At 36.4% G+C, this 25,607-nt stretch overlaps 1 protein-coding gene across 1 annotated transcript; it reads right to left on the bottom strand.

Moving 5' to 3' along the window:
- Positions 1-3,660: 3,660 nt before the first annotated feature.
- Positions 3,661-25,299, bottom strand: LOC122315580 (protein HASTY 1). Its single transcript, XM_043131573.1, has 23 exons — positions 25,044-25,299; positions 24,020-24,121; positions 20,533-20,676; positions 20,369-20,449; positions 20,199-20,268; positions 19,997-20,067; positions 19,760-19,923; positions 19,597-19,668; positions 19,239-19,476; positions 17,388-17,450; positions 16,995-17,285; positions 12,304-12,417; positions 12,062-12,188; positions 11,769-11,938; positions 11,585-11,686; positions 10,093-10,196; positions 9,715-10,009; positions 9,332-9,576; positions 7,567-8,070; positions 7,060-7,354; positions 6,754-6,937; positions 4,247-6,009; positions 3,661-4,007 (listed from the first exon to the last, which is right to left on the bottom strand). The coding sequence occupies exons 1-22, from the start codon at positions 25,155-25,157 to the stop codon at positions 5,930-5,932; spliced, it is 3,630 nt and encodes a 1,209-aa protein (XP_042987507.1). The 5' UTR covers positions 25,158-25,299; the 3' UTR covers positions 3,661-4,007; positions 4,247-5,929.
- Between the last annotated feature and the right edge of the window lie 308 nt (positions 25,300-25,607).

Raw genomic sequence — 25,607 nt, 5'->3', positions numbered from 1 at the left:
CAATTCATGAGAATAAAGTTGAAATTGATATCAAGAAGGTACGGTCAAGTAAAAATCTGACAGATTTATTCACTAAAGCATTACCAACTGCAACATTTAAGAAAATTATGCAGAACATTGGAATGCGGAGGTTTGAAGACCTGTTATCATGCACTACCAACTGCAACATTTAAGAAGATTATGCAGAACATTGGAATGCGGAAGTTTGAAGACCTGTTATCATACACTTTTCAGGGCAAGTAATGTCTTAAAGACTTGTGCTGATTGTACTCTTTTTCCTTTGCTAAGGTTTTATCCCACTGGATTTTCCTTTACAAGGTTTTAATGAGGCAATCCTAAAGCACTCGGCGTTACACATGAATACTATACTCTTTTTCCTTCGCCATTGGTTTTTTTTCAGAGGGTTTTTCCTTGGCAAGGTTTTAACGAGGCATATTCTTTAAATATAGTCATCCAAAGGGGAAGTGTTATAAACTATCTTGAATTGTATGACCATATTTATCTAGTCGTCAAGTGCATAGTGCTAGCATAGTGCCAGCATAGTACTGTATAGTAACTGGCATAGTAAATGGCCGACATAGCACAGTGCATAGTGCCAGCATAGTACTGCATAGTAACTGGCATAGTGAATGGCCGACATAGCACAATGCATAGTACTAGCATAGTACTGCATAGTAACTAGCATAGTGAATGGTCGACATATGCATAGTACCAGCATAGTACTGCATAGTAAGCTAGCATAGTTCCCTTTGTACGCCTATATATATCGTTGAATTCTTTAAGAAATTCATAAGTTTCATAACTTCTTTGAGTTCTATCTCTCTCTCATTTTAGAAAGTTTTATAATAAATCTATCCCTTTCTTTACTTTTCGATAGTTTCATAACATATCCATAATTTTCACTCAATTATATAAATACTCATTTTTTCTTATGAGTGAGATGAGATTTCAATAATAAGTTAAGGTGAGGTGATTTATAAAATCAAACGATTACAAATTACGTAAATAATTATATATCTTATATTTTAATATTTATTTATATCAAAGCTGATTTGCAGCGGTCCATCTTAAGGTGAGACATTAACGAACTTCACTTAGATTACATTTAGTTATTAGATTCAACTTAGATCAACTCAATTCAATTTAATTTTAAGTTAAATCTAACATTTAAATATCTAATTCTCAAATTACTATATTTATTTTGATTTAAAATCTTTTTACAAGTGGAACCCACAATCTTTTTTTAAATTTTCATAAATATCTCTAAACTCATTTTAATATTTAACCATATCTAAATTCATCTTAGATAATAGATAGACCTCACAAAACTTATATCACCATCGTAACTCATTACTATTCATAAAGAACTCAATTCAGTTTAACATCTAAAGTAGTAGGCTTAATACTCTGCCATGTCAGTAGTTTCACATAAATTATAATACTCATTACATTAGATAATAAAACACTATCTTCCCCTCACCCCCATTCGGAAATCAATTTGAGCTCTTTCATTCAGAAGTCCTTTCTACACTTTCTCCCCTTTACCCAGAACTACATGACACCATCACCAGTTTCGTTGCCCATCAGTTAGAAGATTTACTCAAAGTATTTCCTCTCTCTCTCGCACGCGCACACATATACACACCTTGAATCATTTCTGTCTGGGCCTTTTTGGCAAAGCACCGAACATGATGCTACTTCCCATAGCATGGCACCACTGGTGGCAGCTTGTGGTTCACCACTTTGCATGGAACTCTCAAACTCCGACGCATCGCCACGCACGGTTTGAACCTTCTCATCCTCCTCCTTCTTTTCCTTTATGGCCTTTTAACTTTTTTATTTTTTCAAGTGGATTCAAAAGGAAATAGAAGACTGGAGAGGTAAAAATAATTGATAGAAACCAATGCCCCAAATTTTTTAAAAAAAAAAGAGTATTATTTTTTGATAAATGAAAATAAAAAGAGAACTAATAGAGGATAATCACTTCGAAGAAATTGGAACTCTAATTGTGATTTAATATATGAAAAAAAGACTCCAATGGGCCGTATGGAATCTGCATGCTTGAACAAAAGAAAATCTGCATAATTGAGAGTAATTTTACAGGAAAGGGTCACAAAGAGAGAGTGCGCGAAATAAGTCTAGCAATTTTCTTACCACCATCATAAAGCAGAAATTCTTCTTTCTGTGCAAAAGGGGGGGAAGGGGATGAATTTCAAATAGCCTGATGTACAGCTGCATGAAATCTAACGTGTGATGTCTACAACGACTCTACGTGTCACTCACATATTGGAAAACTGTTATTTGAGAGATATTAGACTGACTGATGACTGGATAGAAGTGATTCTCTATGTATATTTACAAGCCATGAAATTATGAAGGAAAATTCAACCACGACCACGAATGCCACCTTAAAGAGAATATAGGATCATCCGATTATACTGTAGACCTCCTTATTAAAAAAAAAAAAAAAAATGCACCAACAATTTTATAGAATATTTAACTAATGTAATAAATTTAGTATTTCCGATTTAATAATTATTTAACTCACTTTATCACGTGCACGTAGACCTACGAGACTACGATTACTATTAAAAAAATTCAAATATGGTATTACTTAATTTTAAACTATGATTCATGAAAAACGCTGCATCCATAGATGATGTAGCACTATAAAAAGTCACCGATTTATTTTTTTTATTATATATTTTTTACTTAGTTGTTAAGAAAGTATTTATAAATAAATTTCAAAATCTTTTATTTCTTTCTAAAATATTTAAGAATTTAAAATATATATATAATTTTAACTTTATTGATAACCACTCGTACATTCACTCGATGGGTCTAACACAACTCATGATTTGGAAAATTGTATGTACAGTCATTTTTACGGACTTCTTTGTGCACTATAGTGATATGATTGGTTGTGTATTAAAAAAAAATTAATCCAGCCAATCATATCAGTGGAGTGCGCAGGAAGTGCATAAAAATGACTGTATGTAGCATTACTCGTTAAAATAAAAAGAAAAAATATCTATAATTATGAATTGTATAATTGCTTTCTAATCGTTTTGAAAAAATTGAATATAAAATAAAATTTATATGAAAAATTTATTTTTTAATAATAAATTTCACTCTTTTTAAGATGATTTCACGCCGTTTACGCACTTTACAATTATGTGTAGAATTACTCTAAAATAAAAGTATTAAATCAAAACCGAGTCCACATAATTATAAATTGTAAAAAAAATTCAAATATATATCTACCATCATACCTGTTTAAGATACATATAAATTTTCACCTCATCACCTATCAATTCCAAAAAATTTAAGTTAATGGAAAAATATAGTTTTTATTATTTTAACCAAATTTTCAAACTAATCTAAACAAATATTTTCTGAAATAAGAAATGAATAGATCTAAAAAGAATTTAATATTCGTGTATATATATATATACACACACAGAAATGATTGATATATTTAATTTGCAATATTATTCTAATTTACAAGTTTTCGATAGACAAATCTCGTAAAAAGTAAATTTTATTAATAAAAAATATTTTTTTTTTAGCGTTCGAGAATCCCAATCAAATATTATATACTTGGGAGTCGTATATTGAGAAGAGGTAGGTTTTTCCATGATTTGATGTTACAAATATATGTAAACGATTGAATAACAGTTTGATTGGATAATCAGTACAAATGTAGAACAGCAATTGAGAAAGAAAGACACGAACTGAAAAAACTAAAAAAAACAGGGATGTCCTTCAACGGTTACAATACAGTATCTTTGGCTCCAAATCAGTCATTATTTTCACATAACAGATGGACATGATGAACTATAAGGAACAACTTAAAACAGCAGCTGCACGCAGTGACTGTATGAATGGTATGATGAAGATGAGATGATTATGGTCCCGGAGGTCCCGGTGGGCCAGGTGGGCCTCCAGGCCCTGGTGGCCCACCAAAGCAATCTTGTAGCAACCAGCAACAACATATGAAACTCAGGCTGCATCCATAACATTAAATATAAACGAAACAAATTAAGACAAAAAATGCAATTTATACTGAACATTTCATCACTTTTTCCAGTTGAAGAAATTTTCCCAAGTAAATACTTCAGAAAATGACGAACAGTGAGAGAAGAAAATATTTAGATAATTGAAAAAAAATGGTAAAAAAGAAAAAAAAGAAAAAAAAAAAGAGAGGAAAGAACAAATAATTTTGAATTGAAATGTAGATGCATACCAGGAACCAATGACGTTAAAAAAGCCACCAAAGGGTCCTGGCCCACCAGGACCCGGGGGACCCCCCCAACCTGGCCCTCCAGGCCCTCCTGGTCCTCCTGGCCCTCCTGGACCCATTGCTAGACCTCTCTACGTTAACCACAACAATCTGCAGTAACCAAAACGAAGGTTGCTCTGTCCTTCTCTCCCTTGCAGCACTTGAGCAATGACCAAAGTTTCTGTCACTCTGTGGCAACTTTTATAGAAGGCTTTGGTTTAGGGGGTTCCTGGTGTTTTATAAAGGGAATTGCTTAGCATAGAAGCATCCATCTATCTACCTATTCACATTTGCAACTAAATCCCATCGTTTTTTACTAAATATCTAACAGTCTTCACCTACCGTTCTTCAAGCAGCCATTCAAACCTAGATCCTGTTGCACAAATGCTTTGTCAACTTTCATAAATGGGGAAATTTGTCAGTAATCTTGAACCTTTCCTTTCCCTTTTTGCACAAATGCTTTTTTCCTTGGTAGATTCTGTTGGCAATGCTTTAGCCGTTGTAAATGCTAGCAAGTATCGTTTTTCTTTTTTTATTTTATGGCCGAAAGTAGTTTTGCCATTTACTCTTATGAATGATGAGCATGTCTACTTAGACCTACCTACCTAGATTCTAAAATATCGACGACTTCGTTTTATATATTGTCATTCCCAATTATGCGTGTTGATATGACATATTTTAATTAATTTTATAAGTTAACCATTTAAATTAAATGACTACTTACTTGAAACGTGTCATATCAACAAACGTAAAATGTCAACCTTTGGCGTTATGGCTAAGCTTTGTAAATGTAAAATGCCAACCTTGCTAATCCCATTGGCCATCTTCCAGGCCGGTGGTAATTCCACAAAACAACTGCTAAATCCAGCTCTAACATCCATAGCTTCTTCATAATCCATTATTTAACATATTTGCCTTTGTTTGCTAATGCACGACTCATGCTTGTACTGAAAACTCTCTGCCTCGACTTCTTTGTCTTGTTTTTTTCTGCCTTGTATTATGTTGGCTTTTTCTACCCTTTTCAAACAATGTGTCATGCTAGGCCTACGACGCCGAGGACTGCGTTCTACTTTTGTTTTAAAAACACTTTCTAAATCAGTAAGTTAAAAAAGAAAAACAGTCGGGACAATGTGTTGGGACCCATAGCATTTTCTTTTCAAAATTTTAGAGGGTAAGATAACAATTGAAAGGGACAGTAAACATGGCATCTAAAGCAGATCGAGATGCTGCAAGCATTTGACAACCCTATATCTGCCTCGGAACAATGACAGTAATCCCACACTGAACAAGTGAAGTTACCACCATAATGAACAGCTTATTTCACAGGTTTTAGATGAGGCAATTTGGTAAAAGGATTTGATTGCAAAAAAGATGAAATCTAAATAATAAAGAGAATTAGATGAAAAAAGGGTCGAATTTATATGGTAAAATAAACCAGAGGAATAATGAAATGCCCTAAAACATTTATGCACAACAGGTCAAAACCTTCCATTTGGGGCAGACTGGCTGTGTCCGGGGGTGAACCTCTGTGGACCTTTGGCGTGAAAAAGATGCCTCATACCACGGTATATGTCAAGACAAGATATCCCCTCGTTCCGTTGAAACTTCAATTCTGTACAAGAAATCCACCATGATCTTAAAAATCCATCACAAAATGGCTGCCAACCCCACAACATCCCCATCATCAGATCTGGTTTCTGCAGTATTCACCAAATTGCGAGGCCTCGCTGAAAAGTAGGAGTGCAACCGGTAAGTAAATTGTGACACTAACAGGCTATCTAATAGCAGAATGTACCACCGAAAATAAATATTAAAAGCATCACTTATAATGGAAATGCTTTATTTGACTGGTAAATAAGATTCTTAAGCTAAAAATATAGGACATGGGAGATCAACTCGCAGAACGAACCAACCAAGGGCAAGAGAGTATTGAAGACAATTTTCCAACTTCTTAAAACACTGCATTTCAATTTATCATCTTCAAAACTTCTCAGGGTTGGCTTAAGTGGTAAAGGTCTTGATCTTGGGAGTATACTCCCCCCGCGGCTCTCTCTCTCATATCATAGAGGGAGCAACAGATTTCTATAACATCCCTTGGCCTCATACTAATGGACTTCCATTTCAACACTCATGGAAAGTCGAAGGATTAATACTTGCAGAATATAGAAAGAGTGGTGTCTCTGATTATATGATTGAGAGAGTAACAGATCTCTATAACACTTCTTGGCCTCATAGTTATGGAATTCCATTGGACAGATGGAAAACACCCAGACCAAAAATAAATATCGTGAAGTCGAGAAACATAGTAATTAGTATTTTGCAACTACGTCTGTATCCCACTATTTCATGATCCTTGAACCTTAAGGAACTAAATCTAAAACTAAAGCATATTATCAACAGTAGGGAAGATTCTCCAACATAACTGCATGTGAAAAAGAAACAAAACGCAATAAAGAAGTCTGAGTGCTTACTCGAAACATTTGTAATAACATTTACACTTTTCTGAGCAGCAAGGGCTTTTAACTTGTTTCCAGAAGCTAACAAAAGCAAGCTCCTCATATGCTGCTTCTGTTCCTTAGGACTTGATGTCTTTGTCAAAGCTTCTTCAAAAGCAACCAAATCATGTGGTTTGATACACGGCAGTGAGAGCAAAATCTGGGACAACAAAACGGGAAGATCCTAGCATTAATTACTTTGAAGATATTCCTTTTATCAAAGTTTACTTGCTCATAAACATCATATGCCAAGACAAAACAAAATGAGGCATCACTACCAACCTGCCTGGGAGCTGGATCCCTATCACAGAGATAAACAAATATTTCACGACAGAGAGCAACCAGATCTGCACTGATAATAGCATTTGACTCGAGTGCCAATCCTTGGATAATTGCAGAAAACAAATCTTTAGAAACAAATTGTAGAAGTTCTGCATTATTCGTTGATATGGTTAGGACAACCACAGCAGCACAGAAGGAAGAAACTTTTGTCACGGCTTCACCATCTGTCCAAGTGAAGGCTTCTAAACATATCTGCAAGGCCGGAATGGCTAGACCTTTGTGCATCAACAGGAAACTGCAAATAAATTACACTTTTTTCAGTCAAAATTAGATTTTGTTGGACTAAATATTTTTCAACAACTAGGTCCAAAAAAGGGGGAAAAGATCAAAGATAATTATAATTTCGCACAATCAAAGTTACTTATAGACCAAAAACAAATCATGGGGATGTAAAAGGACTCCCAGAAAACACAAGAAAAACTCTAGAAACAATGAAAATCCACATACCCAACCAAAGAGTTCGATGCAAATGCATCCAAATCTTTGAGAGAAGACGTATCCACACGACTAATATGCCCAGACTGTTCTAAAGAAGTAAGGGCAGTATTTAACGGTGGCCCAGCAATAGCAGAGAGGATTGAACATATTTCACGAGTTAGATCTCGGAGTAGCTTTTCTTCCATTACTTCCACTTGTAAGTCTGACCCAGCAAATATTTTGTGGATGTTTGGAACCTTTACCCTGCCTTCATGCAGAAGACTGGACCATGAGCAGCTGAGAGCTTGCTGAGAATAATGAAATAAAGGGTGCAGAAGTTTTTCTAGCCAGATCTCCCACATATCAGAAGGGCAATATTTAACCAAAGGAATAAAAAATGAATGAACAAGCTGCCTTATATGCCTGAACTCCATTGACTGTATATTCTCCACTAGGGCTAAAGCAACTGAATGTATATCCAAAGCTTGGAAAAATGAATCTCCGATGGTCGTTGACAGGCCCAATACATTATACCTAAAATTATAAAAGACGCATTAGCACCAGAAAGGAAACCGTTCACATCAACCAGTATAACAGGTAGTACATGACAAAACTACCTTAAAATATCAATTACCTCTTATCTTCCTAATATGTCATTAAAGTATAAGATTATAATTATAAAGATTATCATTGCACGAAAGATATTCTAACCAAGTACGACAAGCCATTTGCATCTCAAGTAAAACTTCAATCCATCAAAACTGTTTAGCAACAAATTCCACATGCAGTCAAGAGAGGAACACTGAATTGAACCATAAAATATTTTTAGATATAGTAAATTTAATTAGAAAAAAAAAACACTCAATATCTTCACTCTGTGGCTCTGCCAGTCACCAACAAAAAATTCCCAAGTCCTCAGCAAGTAATACCTTTATAGTTATAAAGATGCAGTGTTCTAAAGTATAAAAATTATGGAAACAAAGCCATCATTGCTACAATAAGGGCAACTAATGAGAAGGCATTCGAAGATGTTCACAGATACTTCACTTATGACTTCAAATTTTTTTCCTCAGATGAAGCTAAAAATTACCCCCAAACTAAAACTAATTTATGAAGAAAATACTTGGCTATGCGAAGTTTTTTATATTCGTTCACAGCACTTCACAAATATAGAACAGCCAAACCTGAAGCAGAATTTATATCTAAAAGATTAAAGAAACTTCTCAGGCATATCTTTCATTATTCATTAGAATTGTTTGGCGGAACTTCTATCATCATATCAAAGATCAGAGAAGAAGCAAAACATACTCTCTCTAATAAACATCTCATAAGCAGCTTGGAATATCTTGGGAAAATATTTCAGTAATTCAGATTTGAGTTATTCAAGGCCTCCATTGCCAAATTTGTGAAAAATATTCCTCTGCCTCATACATACTAAGGTATCTAATACCTCAGTGGAATGCAAATACTGTTGAGCATGATAGATTAAGCCATGTAATATTTCCATTTTTCTTCGCATCTGACACAGTGAAGCATATAAAAGTTCAACGCTAGAAATATGGTTTAAAGCAAGTCCCTCTCTCTCTCTCTGCCCCCTCCCCTGAAACCTAAACTTCCAGCACGGCAGTGTCTTCTGTACTGATTTGAGGCCTCTTTTCTCTATTTCTCTATCTTCGATGTAAATGCATTTAATGAGAAGGCCAAAAAGGGGTAGGGGAAGAAAACAGTATCAAAATACATTTAGAAAGGAAACGCCTTTAAGAATAAAAAGCACCCCAAAGGAAGACATACGTACCCACTATCTCTGATACCTTTCAGCCAGTTTCGTATATCAGACTCGTTTGGCTCTGCAGTTCCTTCCTTACCCATGTCAGCATAAGATCCATCTGTGAAAGTTAATACACCCTTTGATAATTTAGGAACCCCTTCCCCTAAGAGGCTGAATAGCTCAGAATCAGTCATGGTCATTGCAGCTTTTACTTCTCCAGGCAGAACTTGATATATAGATGGAGACCAAAGAGAATGTATAGCACGAAGCAGCTGCAAGGATATGCTGCAATCATTACTATCTTAAACTTACAAGAAAAAAAAAAATCATATGGCCATAAAAATAACACTTAAATAGCAAACCAATGAGAATATTGAACGGGGCCAGATTATTGGGAGTGGCGGGCATACTTTTAAAAGAGGAGGCAGCATCCAAGACAGATGAGAACCAATTGGGTGCAATAACGTAGAGCTAGATGTCGAGTTGTTTTGTAAATTTGCCTGGGCTCTCCTAAATCCACTCCTCTTAAGTGCCTTCTCAAAGAATGTAATAGTGTGGAAAATAGACCACATGGTTGGTGTCTCAGAGAACAAGCGAACCAGACCTAGTGGTTCAGACAAATAGCTATTTTGCCACTCAACCTGTGTCCATTGTTGGCTCAAGGGTTCTAATAACCATGCCAGAACTTCTTGCTGCTGTTGAATCCTGCACTAATCATAAAAGCTTTCAAATAATGATGAGTATAAACAAAATTAGACTTGTAAACACAGGAAACTAGCAGTAATTACCCCGCAGCAGAGGCCATTACGAGAAATGCTTCCCCAAGAAGATTATGCTCACCACGAAGCAAACAACCTTCTCTTTGCATATATGCCATGGTGTCAGCTATACCCTTCGTACAGAAAACATTGCAAAATGAACAAAAAAATTGAAATACCAGATATAATCTCTTAGGTTCTTTTATGCAAGCATATGGTTATATAAATCAACTTTCCTTTTTATGCTTTGTGAAATCTTAACTCTGAAAAATATACGTGTATGTATATACACAAACACTCAAGCATGCAAAGGCAGTGTGGACAGTAGTAATTGATTTTGGAATAAGTTTACTTTTTCACTGCTGTGTTCAGAGCTTCTCATGTTACTGAAGTGTCAGGCTCTCACAATATTTATCACATTGTGGAAGTATATTAGAGATCAGCTATTATATGAAGGAAAAATCCAGGACCAGAAGAACTGCAAAATAAATCAGTATAGCTACTACATTGTGCAATTAAGTGAGAGACACGACCAAGACAAAGTGAAACAGATTCCAGAGGAATGGTCCTGAAGAAAAAAAGCTTTACTCCCTTGATAAGAGACATCCAATTTCGACGGTCACTTTCCTACACATCATTGCCAATCATAACACTATCTAAATACTTCTCAGTGTTGCAAGCTATTCATTGCAATAAAATTAAATGGTCTACAGCATCCTCCCCATTGTTGTTATAAACTACCACTCGGAGACTAGCAATGAATGGTCCATAATGATTCCGTAAAAAAATTTTCATAATAAAAACAAAAAAAGCCCTAATTTATAGTACAATGTGCAGGAATCCTCTCTCTCTCTCTCTTCCCCCACCCTTTTCTTTTCCTATGAACAGAGGAACAAAGAAAGAAGTGGTGTCAACAAGGCTAGCTAAGCCTGTGCTAAGGTAGTCTTGCATGATTAATTCACTCTCACACACCAAAAAAGAACCTCCTGTAGCTCCCATTTAGACTAGCGAAGTAAATTATCTGAGTTGTTGAAAATTCTTCTTCTGAAAGGTTATAGTAAGGATCACTTTACTTTTTTTAGAGTCCATTAATGATCTCCTCACAAAATTGCCTGAAGAGGATGTGGCAACAGGGGGCTTTTTAGAGTTCTCCTGAGACTGCTATCAATGGTAATCCAAAGGTACCTTTACTTGGGGAAAAATCCTGTCGCAATTCCAGCAAATTTTTGTTTTTTATTTTTATTTTTATAATTACAATTCCAGCAAATTTACCAGAACAACTTCATTAATTTCAGTTTCAGAATTAACTAGGCCTTATCTGGATGATGATTCATCTCTTGGTTCCCAATGATTGATCAGATTTGCTTATAATGGGTCATTTGGCCCTGCATTATCCTATAATTTACATCTGGCTTCAAAAAAACCTTATATGGTCAAATATGCAACAAGAAATTCCAAATTTTAGTTTGAGCCCTTTGAGCCCCTAGAGTTAGTTCAATAAAATGTGGAAAAAAGGAGTCACCTTCATGTGAGGCAGAATGCTTTTGTCAGCAGCTTTGGCTATTCGAATAAATGATGTACAAATCTGCAGCCTTGCGTGTCGTGCACTACTTGTGGAAGGATCCTGCCAACCAAACATCGTTTTAAATTGCAAGGTTTGGTTCTCTTTGCGCGAATTGAACTGGAAATAAAAACTTAAATTGGACCTTAACAACAAGAGGTAGTGAGTTTAGGAGCTCGAATAGCTTATTGATGACACTACCAACTGCATCTGGGAAGTACTTCAAGAAGGGACCCAGTGCATCTAAATAGTGTCCAAGTACTTGCACAAGTGCTGGCTCAGTCCACTTCAAAGCAAGAAGTTGCTGGAGTAAACCTTAAGATCAAGTAACCAAAGTTTTTAAGGACTCAAAATTAAGATCAAGTAACCAAAGTTTTTAAGGACTCAAAAATAAATTTTAAATATTGAAATGAGATACAGAAGAAGTTGCTAAAAAACCTTCAAATATTCTACACAGTGCAAGTTGAACTTCAGAACTACCCCCGCCAAATTCATTTGTTCCATCAAAGACTGCATTCACAACATTATCTAGAGCCAATTGCATACTTTCCATCACAGCCAAGTCCTGAAATTCAGAAAGCATGTGCATAGCAGCAAACTGTCATTTCTAATATAAGCAAAGAGCATTGCTGGAGATCTGGCAACTCCAGAATGAATAAATCGTATAAACAAGTTCAAACCTGAGAAGGCATTTGAGAAAGTAACAGGTGTTTGATGATTGTAATAATTCTTTCAGAAACATTAGCACCAGCTATTAGAGGCTTGTAAGAAGCAATAAACCGGATCAACTCTGACTGCAATAAGAGATCATGAATCAGTAGAAGAAACCCCAGAAAGAACAGACAAGAAAAGAAGAATCCCAAAACCTTTACTGATACAAGCTACTACGGCCAAAGATATTAACTCCCTTAAGTTTTAACCTCTCTGATGAAAATTGCAAACTACTTAAAAAGATGCATTATCCCCACTCCAAGACCAACCCCCTGATGATTTAATCATAAAACCAAAGCATAGGAAGAAAAAGCCCATGTGATAATGCAAGACAGCATAAACTACTATTTTTTCTTTCTTTCATTAATTCCTTTTTTTTTTTCTGTTAATATAAACTATATAAATAGCTTTTCTAGAAAAAAAAATGCAACTGGATGAAAAATACCATATTTCTAGATTATGAGCTAAATGTGCCCTAAGAAAGACTCTTAACAATTTTTAAATCCCAACCCATAACATACTATGTTCATGACACAATAACTGTATTTTACAATAAGGAATACATTTTTTGTGGGTATACCATTGCAAATACAACCACAACTTCATGGCAACTTGATGATAATATTCATTCCCAACACTTTTTTGGATAAGTCAGTCAATTTTATTAAAAGCACAAAGGGGTGCAACCCAAGTACACGGTGTATACAAGAGAAGGCACTGGACTAGGAAACAGAGGAAAAACAAGAAGACATAAAACCAAGATAATTAGAAAAATCAGAACTACTATATGCTGACATCCAAAAAGAGCTCATAGTCATATGTTTATAGCTCATCCATGGTATTCTCCCCATCTTCGAAGTTCCAAGCACTGTTCATTCCACATGCACCGCATTACAAATAAAGGAACAACACATTAAGCTATCACGCTGCAATAACCTACATTGACTTCTTCAACAAGCTAGGAACTATACAATCCTTTGGGACATCACCCCAATTAACACCGAAAATCTGGATGATCGAAGCCCATTTTATTGTAACAACTTTACAGTACAAAATAAATTATCAATAGTTTTCCTGCTCTTCTTGCACAGGCAGCAACAATACTAAAATTCTCCTCCTCAGATTATCCATAGTTAAGATCTTCCCCAATGCAGCTGTACAAATGCAGAAATCCACCGGCAGCGGAGCTTTCTTCCACCAAATTCCTTTCTAGGGAGTAGTAGTACCAATGCACCAGAGGGATGCAATGCTTGATAAGAAGTTTTGGCCTCAAACTTCCTTCTTTTGGACAAAACCCATCCAATTTTATCTTCACAACCAACTCTCAGCCTACTGGAGTACAATAGGTTGAAGAATGAGGAAACCAACTCCAATTCACCTTCTTTTCCAGATTGAATAAAAGCGATGTTCCATCATCTAGTATTGCCAGGTAGTTGCCAAAAATCTGCCACCAAGGCCTTTTTAATGCAAAAATTCCTCACTCAGGAAAATGGCCATCGAGGGTTGATCCCCCACCATGCATAATGCAAAAATCTTATCTCAGGCCCATTTCACGTCTCAAATATGATAAAGCTAGAGAAAATCCCCCAACCCATCCTTATGTTTGGAAAACACCAAACCCATAATGCCACGAATTTTAATAGAAAACCACCCTCCCCACATGCTTCCTACTTAACTTCCACCATCGATCACCATAGTGCCTGTTTCGGTTGCAAAAGCACCATAGTCACTTACTTGAGAGATCATGATTGAAAGCCAACAAATTTCAAACTCCCATCCCTCCTAAGGAGACCAAAGTGCAAATACTGGGCTAGCAATGAAACTTGAACTCCTCACCAATTCCACCCCAAAAGAAGTCTATCTAAAGAGTTATTCTATTTCCAAGCCGGTGTGTAAAGCACATCATCCACATCACTTAAATGGTAAGATTTGCTTTGTAAAATTCAAAATTTAAAATTTACTTTTCAAATCAAGATATGCCATATAAGTACTTTACGAGGTGTGCTCTACACACCGGCTTGAGAATATAATTTTTCCATCTAAAATCTTTTTATGATTGACAATAGTAGTCAGTAAAGGGAATGGAGACATAGAAAGTGGGCAAATTAGCTGAAGTGCTTTTGTGAAACCCTTATTGAGTCAATATGGGTGGTAAATGGGATCCCACATTCCTTGGGAGGCAGAAGTTCTTGCTCTTTATTATGATTCTAAGAGGCTCCAATTGTACAATCGACTAGTCCTTTTAGAGTATGGCTCGGAAATGGCTTGAGCGTTCCTTGGGTCATTACAACATTTGATCATATGGTGCCCGCCTTCTTTCAATGGGCTTCCACCCTACCAAATGACAATCCATCTTCTCAATGATGTCATCCCGAAATAGCAAGTGAACATAGCTTCCTTAGTCCCAAAATAACTTCTAAACCTAAGAACAGCCACAGAAATAACAGAATGGTCCAGATGAGATTCACATAAGATCAAAGTATCCTTGCAGATAGATGGGACAAGGAACTCCTCAGAGCTGGTATGGCTAGCCGAAACACCTTTTAGGAGCCCTCTACCGTGGCCACAACCAGCAGTCTATTCAAAGCCTATGTGAGTCATGACAACTAGAAACAATAAGGGAAATAGAGTTTCCCCTAAACTCAAACCTTGTGTGCTGCTAAAAAAGCCATAGGGTGATCCATTAATCAAAACTTTTTTTTGATAGGTAACCAAGAAGTTTTATTCATAGAGAGGCAAAACCCAAGTACACATGGAGTATACATGAAAAGCACCTAGTTAGAGTTTACACTCGAAAGGAGAAAATCATGGACATTTAGTCCATTACAAACAATGGCCACCGCCCATAAGAACAATGATTTTAAAAAGAAAACTTTTAGCTTATCCATTGTTCTCTCGCGATCATCAAAGCTTCTAGCATCTCTCTTCTGCCTGTCACACCAACACATACATCTACGAACCATTCTTCAGATGGTTGCCACTTGTGAGTTACCGTGAAGGCCTCTCCAGCTTGCAAGGAAATACACTAGTCTAAGACGCATGACCCATGACAACCCTATTCTTGTGAAAAAATCATCCCACAAGGTCCTGGCCACCTCGCAATGTAAAAGCAAATGATCTACAATTTCACATTCTTCTTACACATACCACACCAGTCCAACACCATTACCCGTCATTCCCTTGAATCATTTGTGATAAGGATCTTGTCCAATGAATTTGTCCATACAAAAAAAAAGATGCTTTTAAAGGAGCTTTCGTCTGCCAAATACTCTTCCATGGGAACATGGTCATTCCAGGACTCGTTAGAACTTAGTAAAATGATCTAACAATGAATTGACCTTTCTTGGAGGAGCTCTAGCTCATCTTATCGTGGGTAACCTTTGTCATGCTTACGGAATACAATGCCGCATAGAACTTTGTAATAGTCTCCAACTCCCAATCTTGGGTTGCCCCAATGAAATCGATATTCCATTAATCAAAACTAAAACCACACCGAGGACATGCAGCAGGCAATCCACCCGCATCACTACTCTCCAAACTCACATCTTCGTAATAAATACAACAAAAATTCCCACCTAACATGATCGTAAGCTTTCTCTAAATCTAGCTTACATGATACTCCTAGTGTTCTCGAACAAAGTGTACTGTCAAGGCACACATTGGCAACAAGAACTGGATCTAGGATTTGTCTTTCCTTGATGAAGGATCCTACGTTCTGGGCATAACCTTTGCAAGCACAATTTCTGCCTGTTTGCATGAACTTTCGAAATAATCTTCAACACACCTCCAACCAGAGTGATGGGATGAAAATCATTAATATCTACAGACCCACTTCCATGGGTTATAACGGAACTGAAGATAGGGTTGAGACTCTTTTCAAACTTTTCCCAACTATGGAACTCATGAAAGACATTCTTCGAATCAGCTTTGAGTACCTCCCAACGAGTCTAAAAGAAAGCCAACAAGAACCCATTGGGTCGTGGAGCTTTATCACCATTCAAAGAATTTAGCACTTCCAAAGACTTCATTCTCCTCAAAATCGCTTTCCATCTACTAAGCCCACTAAGTGCCTATTGGATTCAAATGGGGCAGCACCCACTTTGTGCTGCCAACTGAATTGTTTGGAATAGAGTTGATTGTAGAATTGCACAATCCTCTCTCAAATTTCTGTATAACCTATATAAACCAAATCGTTCACCATTAGCAACTCTTATGGAAAAAATTTCTTATCACCTTCACACAACAACAATGCCTTGGATTTCTACCTCCAACTCACCTCCTCTAAAAGAGATTTTCTAAAACAAGAAAAAAGAAAAAGCATACGTTTGAAATCTTCTCCATTCCCCTTTTACCAACTACCATTTTGCACATCCATTGGCCATATAAGATATAGTTAAAAATAAAAAATAAAAAATCGTAATTGATGGCATCTTGACACCTCCCTTAGATGAAGTTACCAACAAAATGCAACGGAATGGACAAGAACATCTTTAAAATACACATCTATTATATGCTATATGACTCCCCCGCCGCTGTAATTTTTCTTAAACAAGTAACTGTGGCAGGTCATAAACAAGAAAAAGAATAGAAAAACTGCCATAATGATAATGCCAACTGTGAAAAACAAAGGCATCTTAGTTCCTAGCCATGTTACACATACCATCCTTGAACGATACTGGCCAAAGTCACCCCTGCCCTCAAAATCATCACTCCACAACTCCAATGCCCCCAGGGTATAAGTGGTTCCAGGAAGAACCTTCTCTCTCTTGAGCATGCGCTGGAAAGATATATCCAGAATTGCACTACAAATATCATCACTCACAAAACTCAAGATCTTTCTCTTCTCGCTATCAGCCTGTCCAGGAATGGTGCTTAGACTATTAACAGCTGAACTGTCTCCGGCTGAATGTGCAACCACCTTTGGCTTTGTCATCAAGTCTCTCATCAGTGCCTAAAAGGGAATCAAGTAAAAAAAAATATTCGAATATGGTTAGGTGCTACCTAGACTTTATTATGAACACCTTCAAATGAGAGGGTAAAGTACCACACATACCAGCCAAAAGAGCAGGGATTGATAATGAAGAGCTAGCTTAGAGTGTTGAAAAAATCCCAGCATCTGAAAAGAATAAAAAAATGGGTTATATTGTAATTGAATAACGCAGTTTCATATCGTATGTCCATCCCATCATCTGTAAATGAATCATACCCTTTTTATATATATATAAAAAAAAAAAAAAAAAAAAAAAAAAAAAAAAGGAAAATGGAAAGGAATAGCTTACGCGTGATGAGAAATCATTCTGAATCTAAAAAGAAACTAAAAATCTATGGCTCAACAATTTAGATTTAGACCTTGATCTTGGATATGAATAGCAAAGCAAGTCAAACACTCATCACATAGGCTATGTGAATCAAGAACACAAGATACATCTTTTTCTAATGACAAGCCCCATGCTTCAATAAGAATTACCAACTCGTTCAATGAATATCATGTGAAAGGGCCAAAATTGGCAGATTACCAGAAGATTGGTCAATCAAGCTGGGTAGAGGAGACCACAAGCACATAGTTATTGAGTAAACCCCATAGGAAAGCCCATAAGTACTTGCTTGAGCTCGGCCTGTTCAATCCAAGTTTGGACTTGTCTAAATGATACAGTTATATATATATACACACATTGTACTTATCAAAAAAAAAATATATACACACACACATTGTAAGGTGGCCAGGACCTTGTGGGATGATTTTTTCGTGGGAATAGAATTATCACGGGTCATCCCTCATAGGCTGGTGGATTTTCTAGCAAGCTAGAGAGGACGCCAAGGCAATCCACAAGTGGCAGCAATATGGAAGATGACCCCTATATGTATGTGTTGGTGCATTTGGCGGGAGAGAAATTGTAGGAGCTTCAAAAAATTGCGAAAGGACAATGGATGAGCTTAAAGTTTTCTTCTTTAAAACCTTGTTCTTATGGGAGGGGGTCATTGATTTTAATGGAGTTAATGTCCATGATATTCTACTTTCGGTTGTAAACCCTAGTTTGGTACTTCTCATGTATACATTCTGTGTGCTTGAGCTATGCCTCCTTTTCCAATGAATAAAATTTCTTGATTACCTATAAAAATATATATATATATATATTTTATGAGTAAAAAAAATATATATAATATAAATATCTTTTCTAGCACTGCAACTGTAGTAGCATAACATTGTTATACCTCAGACCCTTAAAATCAGAATTCAACACCCTGAGGATTTGGCCACTTCTAACTTTATGCTTAGAGAGGTAGACAAGTACATATATCACATGAAGCATGCATTTATCTAAATACTCCGGGCTGTGTTGAGCTTAGCTCAGCACAAACTTGGATTAAGACCCTTAAAGTTTGAACTAGCCAGAACTAAAAAACTCAATACCATTCAGACTACAACAACATGCAATGCAGCAATGTTTGAAGGGTCAAGATGTGGCATTTACATGTACATTGGACTTCGATGTCAAACTAGGCAGTATGAAACTTCCATTAATTGTTCCTTCATGGAATTACAACCCCTGAAAGAAAGGTTTTCTGAAAAGAGATACCAAATGAGGAAAAATGATGCGAATATAGTTCATGCGCTGTTAATGGCTATGCAAAAGTGGCAAATGATTAATTGAGCTACTTTGATGCTAAAGGACCATCTATATGATGTGACACTAACAGTAACGTTATATGGGCTAGGTCTGAAACCAATAAGAAAGAATAAAATGTTAATGCAAAGTTTCAGTGCAGACTCATACTCGACAAGTTAAATATAGGTCACTTGAAACTTTGTTAGGGATTAATCTTTATCTCTGAAATATGCTAATTGCAATACCATTTCATTAGAGGATGTACATTGCCCAAGATAAAATTATAGTCTAATTACCTGTTGTAAATAAAGAGGAAGAAGGGTGCTATCACCAGCAATACACTGCAAGTTGGAAGAACCCAAAGACACCATACTCTCACATATACATTCAGCAAACTCAAATTCATTTTCATCAATAACTACAGAACTAGAGCTTGATCGGCACAAAAATTCTCTACAGGCATTCATCAAGATCTGAAAGGTATTACTCATTGCAGAAACATATTCAGAAGCAGAGACATCGATAGGTCTCTTCCTGCAAGTCACAATTGAGAAAAACACGCTAGGTTATGAAAAAGCCTCACCATGGAATACTTTTGCATTCTCAACAATGAACAAACATGAAACTAAAATTGGAAACAAACATAACACATACCTTGGAGAGACAAGTTTGAAAAACTCACAAGCATGAAGACGAAAGTCGGGACAAGAAAGTAAGAAACCACACCTGTCGTGTTTGTTAGAGAGGGGAAAGGGAGAAAGGTTAACATACCACAACTATCTCAGATCAGTCAAAAGTGCAAAGAACGATATCATACCCCTGAATTATGCCATATTTAGCAAGATCAGGCAACGGAGCCCATTCTGCATATGCATTAACAGCATTTAAAGTAGTTGTTACAGTGGCTGCATGTTGTTTTGCAACATCCAGTTCTTGATTACGTGCTGCACTCAATGCAGCCACAAAGTGTCGTTCTAGTAACTACATCAAGAAAGAGGCATTAAAAAAATGAAAAAAGAAATAACTTCTATTGAAGATAAGGACCAAGGCATACGGTGTATAATAAAGGCAAAATTTCAGGCAAAGATTGGGTAAGCCCCCGCAACAATAGCCTACGCCGATCACCTGTATAATACATTCACCAGGGTAAGAGAGGCATACAGAAATACAACTCCACATGAGAAAGTGAAACACAGATGCAAATGCTTATGTGAACCATAATATCTTCAGGAACACTAAAGGCAATCCACAAAAACCTTCCAAATCTTCATTGTGAACCATAATATCTTCAGGAAGCCATCTCAGCATCATTGAGACCAACTCAGCCTAACATGAGAGAAAATTTCAACTTTATATCTCATGCATATTTTTGAATAAAATGTAATCAAGGAACACAATAGCTGCAGGCAGCAAAAGATGAATTTACTTGTGCAGGACCCTTGCTGGACAGGGTAGTTAGAGACGGGAACAGTTCTTGCCATAGAACTAAGCCTTCTCTTCTAACTATCTGTCACACATCACAGTATGAGCACTAAAACAAACTATCATCAGCAGCATTATAAAAAAAGTCAAGACCAGAGTGGGGTAAACCTCAGCAACAAGGGCAGCTGTTTGACTTTTCAAAGCCCATTCCTCACAAGGATTTGCAATCTCAGACATTAAATCAACAGCGACATTTGCAAAGCTGCTACGTTCTGTAGGGCTTAATTCTTCCCACCGCAGCCGAACCAGATGCTGCAGAAAGATACTTAATGTTACAGCCACAGTCATAACATTGAACTTTACATGGAAATCGACATAAAATTGGGGGATGTAGGTATGGAAAGGGCAGCCCACAATTACACTAGAGGGCTACAAGAAAGAGCACAGGCACAGAAAGAGAAAGTTTAGTAGATCTTATAATCTAAACACATTCTCATCAAGTAAAAACAAATCTTGATTCATGAGAATGTTTAGATTTTAACAGAAAATTGATTAAAATCAACATATCATTCTCATCAATCAAGATATAGGCAATTTAATAGAAAATTGATATATCCTTTCAAATTGCTCCTCTATGTGGTGCTATTGTGCTTGAAAAGTTAATAATTTACATAATAAAATAAAATAAAATAAATTTAAAAAAAAAAAAAAAGCTAATTCCTGTTCACAAGGTAATAAATAAAACTCTCACCTATCAGCTTGTGGAAATGAGCTAAACTATATATAAAAAAGAATATTCATTCCACATATTTAGAGATATCTTCCACTAAAACATTCCGAAGCCTCAGGCTTCAAGGCATTTGAATTCTTAATGAAATGTTAATCATTCAGCAGAACTCCGTAACCATTTGATAACAATGGTCATAACTGAAGTTACCCTCAGTACTTACCTCGGACATTTGGACTTTATCAGTTGATAACATAAAGTTCAATATAAAGCACCTCTAAATGCAAAGGGCATTGAAAGTTGAAATTCTATTTAAAGATCTGGGGATACACTTTAGACTCTTAGAGACTAGAAATGTAATGAGTAAAGGACTGTTTTTTCCCAACAGAACATTTTTCCATAAAGAAGCTAAAAATGCAGCATCTATCTACCCCACATCAATATCTTCAGACATTGAAGGATCAACCTTCTATAAAGTAAATACCAACTCATTTTTTTTTATAAGTAAACGATAGTATTAATGAGAAAAGACAGAGTCCAAGTACACAAGAAGGTATACAGGTGGAGCACCTATCTAGTTCGAGTTATTAGAAACAAAGAAATCATGAAAACTTAGGCCATTAAAGTCTATTGCTATGGCCCAAAGGCATAAAGGATGAAAAAATAAAGACCGAAGCTCCTCTAAAGACAGCTCCTTATCTTCAAACGTCCACTCATTACGTTCACGCCATAAGCACCACATAATGCAGATGGGGACCATCTTCCACACTGCTTTGATTTGAGGGACCCCACCCGGAATTGACCAGCTGGCCAGAAGCTCAACCACTGTAGCTGGCATTACCCAGTTTAACTCTAAGCGACTGAACACTTCGCTCCACAATGCTCTAGCTATCTCACAATCTAGCAAGAGATGATCCACTGATTCACCCTCTTTTTTGCACAAATAGCACCAATCTGAAATAATTATTCGACGCTTTCGCAGATTATCTGTTGTCAATATCTTCCCTAGAGCCGTTGTCCATGTGAAGAAGAGTGCTTTGGGGGGTGTCTTATTTCTCCACAGACTTCTCCCAGGGAAATGGGAATCCGGTCAAAAAGTAAAAGATTTATAGAAAGAGCGGACCGAGAAAATACCTCTACCTGCAGGTATCCACCACAACTTATCAGCACACGAAACCTGTAGTCTCGCTGAATATACACGGCTGAAAAAAGCCTCAAAACTGTTTATTTCCCAATCTTGGGCAGCTCTACTAAAAGTGACATCCCATTGGACTTGGTCCCCTGAAAGAACCATAAGGTCTGCCACTGAAGCATCTTGGTCACGGGCCACTCGAAAGACAGATGGAAATGAATCTTTTAAGGCCTCCTCCCCACACCATATGTCCCTCCAAAATTTTATATGAGTACCCTCCCCCGCCACAAATTTAGTGTGTCAAACAAATACCCCCCACCCTCTTTTTATGTGCTTCCAAAACCCCACTCTTTATGTCCCATTCCCCTCTCTAGTACACCATCCGCCCCATAAGCTACCACGTTTGTAATCCACCACCAATTTCCAAAGTGCTTCCGGTTCCATATTATATCTCCAAAGCCACTTCCCCAGAAGGGCCCGATTAAACATTCTCAAATTCTTAATCCCCAACCCACCTGACTGAATTGGCCTGCATACCTTTGCCCAACTAACTAGATGAAATTTGTGTTCCTCCCCCAACCCACTCCATAAGAAGTCTCGATAGAGTTTTTCAATCCAGGTCGCCACACACGCTGAAATTGGAAAAAGAGACAAGAAATAGGTTGGTAAGTTAGAGAGGGTACTCTTTATAAGTGCCACCCGGCCTCCTTTAGACAGGTACAGTCTCTTCCACCCTGCTAGTCTTCGTTCAATCTTTTCAATCACCGTATCCCAAGTAGATATGGCCCTTGAGGCGGCTCCCAATAGTAGTCCCAAATAAGTCATAGGGAGGGATGCTAAATACCAACTCATTGGGCAGTGCATATGCCGACATGCTTCTTTTGGTGCATTTGGATAAAGAGAAACCCAGAAGAATATTTCGTGAAGTTTAGGATATATTTGCCAAAAAAAAATTTCTTCAATTGCAGTCAAATGAAGGGAAAATGTTTTCATTTCCATCTGTAGGGCTTTAATCTCTAAGTCGCAACTCTCTCTCTTGTTTCTTGTTCATTATAGAATGTACTATATGAAAATGCAGCCTTTCTTCCTATTTTTAGGAGTTTCAATTATGCATACTAAGCAACCTCGCCCCCACCCCCTAAAAAAATTGTAGCACCTTGCCAAGTGCAAAAGGATTCAACTGCAATATTTCCTTTCTCATAAGAATTTTGATTATCATCACGAGTCCACTGCAGACCATAAACCATTTGATGTCCACTGCAGAGTTCCCACAAAGAAAAGGACAGGGCATGAAGGAAAGAAAAATAGCAACAAAAAGACCTTGCCAGATATTCAAAAGTAAGAAAATTCTGTTCATTCTCCAGATGATCTGCATAATTGTAGGTCAAACTACTAATTACTATAAATTTCTTTTTACCTATAAAAAAAAAAGACTAAAACCTCAGACATACCAAAATGACATATCTCAGATACAAGAGTCGATACAAGCTTAGAAAATTTGAAAAGAAAGAAATACTGTTTCTAATCACAAGAAACCCGTTGATCAAAGGATTCTTTTCAGAATTAAGGGCTATAATATGCTCTATGTGTATACTAGACTTAATACTCAAGCCAGATCTTCCAAAGCATATAACCCAGTGCATTCCCACAGATAAGCTATCAAACCACAATAATGTCATAAAAGATGTCATTCTCTGTAAACGATGGGCTGGATCAACATATCATGTCAATGAAACATTGAATAAAATAAAGAAACTTCTCCAGAAATCAATTCGTAATAAAATATTCACATGAACCTGCAACATCTTATATGCATGCAACCGAATTTCTGAAGACCAGTCCTTTCTGACTAGAAGGAAGGATGTGCTAGCTAGGATCCGTACGTCTCCAGCTTTGATCTGCACAAATTGAATTAAATGGATGTATAAACCAAGACCATATATAACAGGAAATTACAGCACCTATTACACGGACACAAAAAAACTAAATAAATTATATTGTCAGTGATCAGCTAATTTACTCTAAAGGGAAAAGGTACAAATACGGTCCCAAGTCTCATGGTAAACTCTTTCCAATAGCAGGGATTGATTGCAATCTTGGTAATTTGTAAAAACTTTTAAGACACCATAAATATCCTTTTGATGAAACTAGAGATAATTTAAAAATAACACTTACAAAATCAAAAATCAAAAAAACCAATTCAAAGAGTTCACCACCTCAAACGAAAACCATATAAACCCTTTTGTTAAAGCTAAACCAAATTACTAACATCTTCATTTAATTCAAAAGCCTTAAAATTAAAGTATAGAAATTTTAACGCTTTTAATACTAAAAGTCCTAGACGGAAATCAAAATTATCGAAACTCAAAAGTCCAGAACCAACAAAGTACCTCGTAAAGCCCAATTAAACATCCAAAATTATTTGACCCAACGAAGAACAAAAAACGATTCTTCAGTTTTATTTGATCCAAAATCAACACAGAACTATAGTGTCACAAATTTACTTCAAACCACTAGGACCATAACAGGCAATGAAATTTATCCAAATCCAAAAGCATAAAAACATAAAAAGATAAAAATTAAAAAAAAAATACAACTTTAAGCCCAAAGCAGTAATACCCGGTTTGTAAAAACCCAACCAAAATAAAAACTTCATTTAGTTTGTCTAAAACCCCAAAAAGCAAAAATTTTCCCAATATGCAACGGAATTTCAACAATTTAACTACTGAATTTAGAGGGAAGTGGCATGCATAAGACGAGAAAGTCTTATATGCAAACATATATAGAGTTCGCAGAGAGACAGAGAGAGAGAGAGAGTACGGATTCTAAGAAAGAAACGGCGGCTTTGCGAGCATCGGGAGTGGAAGCCCAGTCGAGGGCTGCGGCTATGGCTCGGGCCACATTATTGGCTGTGTTGGTGGCACTGTCCTCCATGGCTACTGTATTCTACGTATCCGGTCTGGGTTCTCTCCAAGGTTTATCTTGGACTTCAAGGGAGAACGGGGCATAGATTATAGATGCACTGTAGGGGAGACAGAAACAGAAAGACTTTCTTGTTTCTTGACGGGGTTTTAACTAACGTGGAAATAGCAACCCGAATCGGATTCTCCTGAACTTTCCTTTCTTTTTAAATTTTAAAATTTTCGATTAAAGGCTTTTTTTTTTTTTATCCTAATTATTTTATTAATAAATTTTAAAAATAAAAGAAATAATAGTAAGTTTGTATAAAATTTAATGATTTTTATTTTTTTTTATTTTTTTTAATAGAATGAGGGATTTCGAATTCTATTTAGCTTAACTTGAATACCTATTTACATTAAAGTTTTGGAAATTCTAACTTTTAAAAATATAATATATTCCTACATCTGTTTTGCAACACGTTTT

This window comes from Carya illinoinensis, chromosome 7 (genome assembly GCF_018687715.1).
Source record: "Carya illinoinensis cultivar Pawnee chromosome 7, C.illinoinensisPawnee_v1, whole genome shotgun sequence".
In the NCBI taxonomy this organism is placed as follows: domain Eukaryota; kingdom Viridiplantae; phylum Streptophyta; class Magnoliopsida; order Fagales; family Juglandaceae; genus Carya; species Carya illinoinensis.
Note: the sequence above shows the minus strand (reverse complement) of the source record. Positions and strands in the feature narration are given on the sequence as shown.

Coding starts and splice junctions, on each gene's coding strand:
- LOC122315580 (XM_043131573.1), bottom strand. CDS start 25,157: ATGGAGGACAGTGCCACCAACACAGCCAATAATGTGGCCCGAGCCATA. Junction 17,451..19,238: donor TTCCTCTTTATTTACAACAG/GTAATTAGACTA, acceptor TATTCTTTTCAG/ATGCTGGGATTTTTTCAACA. Junction 12,189..12,303: donor TTTCTCAAATGCCTTCTCAG/GTTTGAACTTGT, acceptor TCTGAATTTCAG/GACTTGGCTGTGATGGAAAG.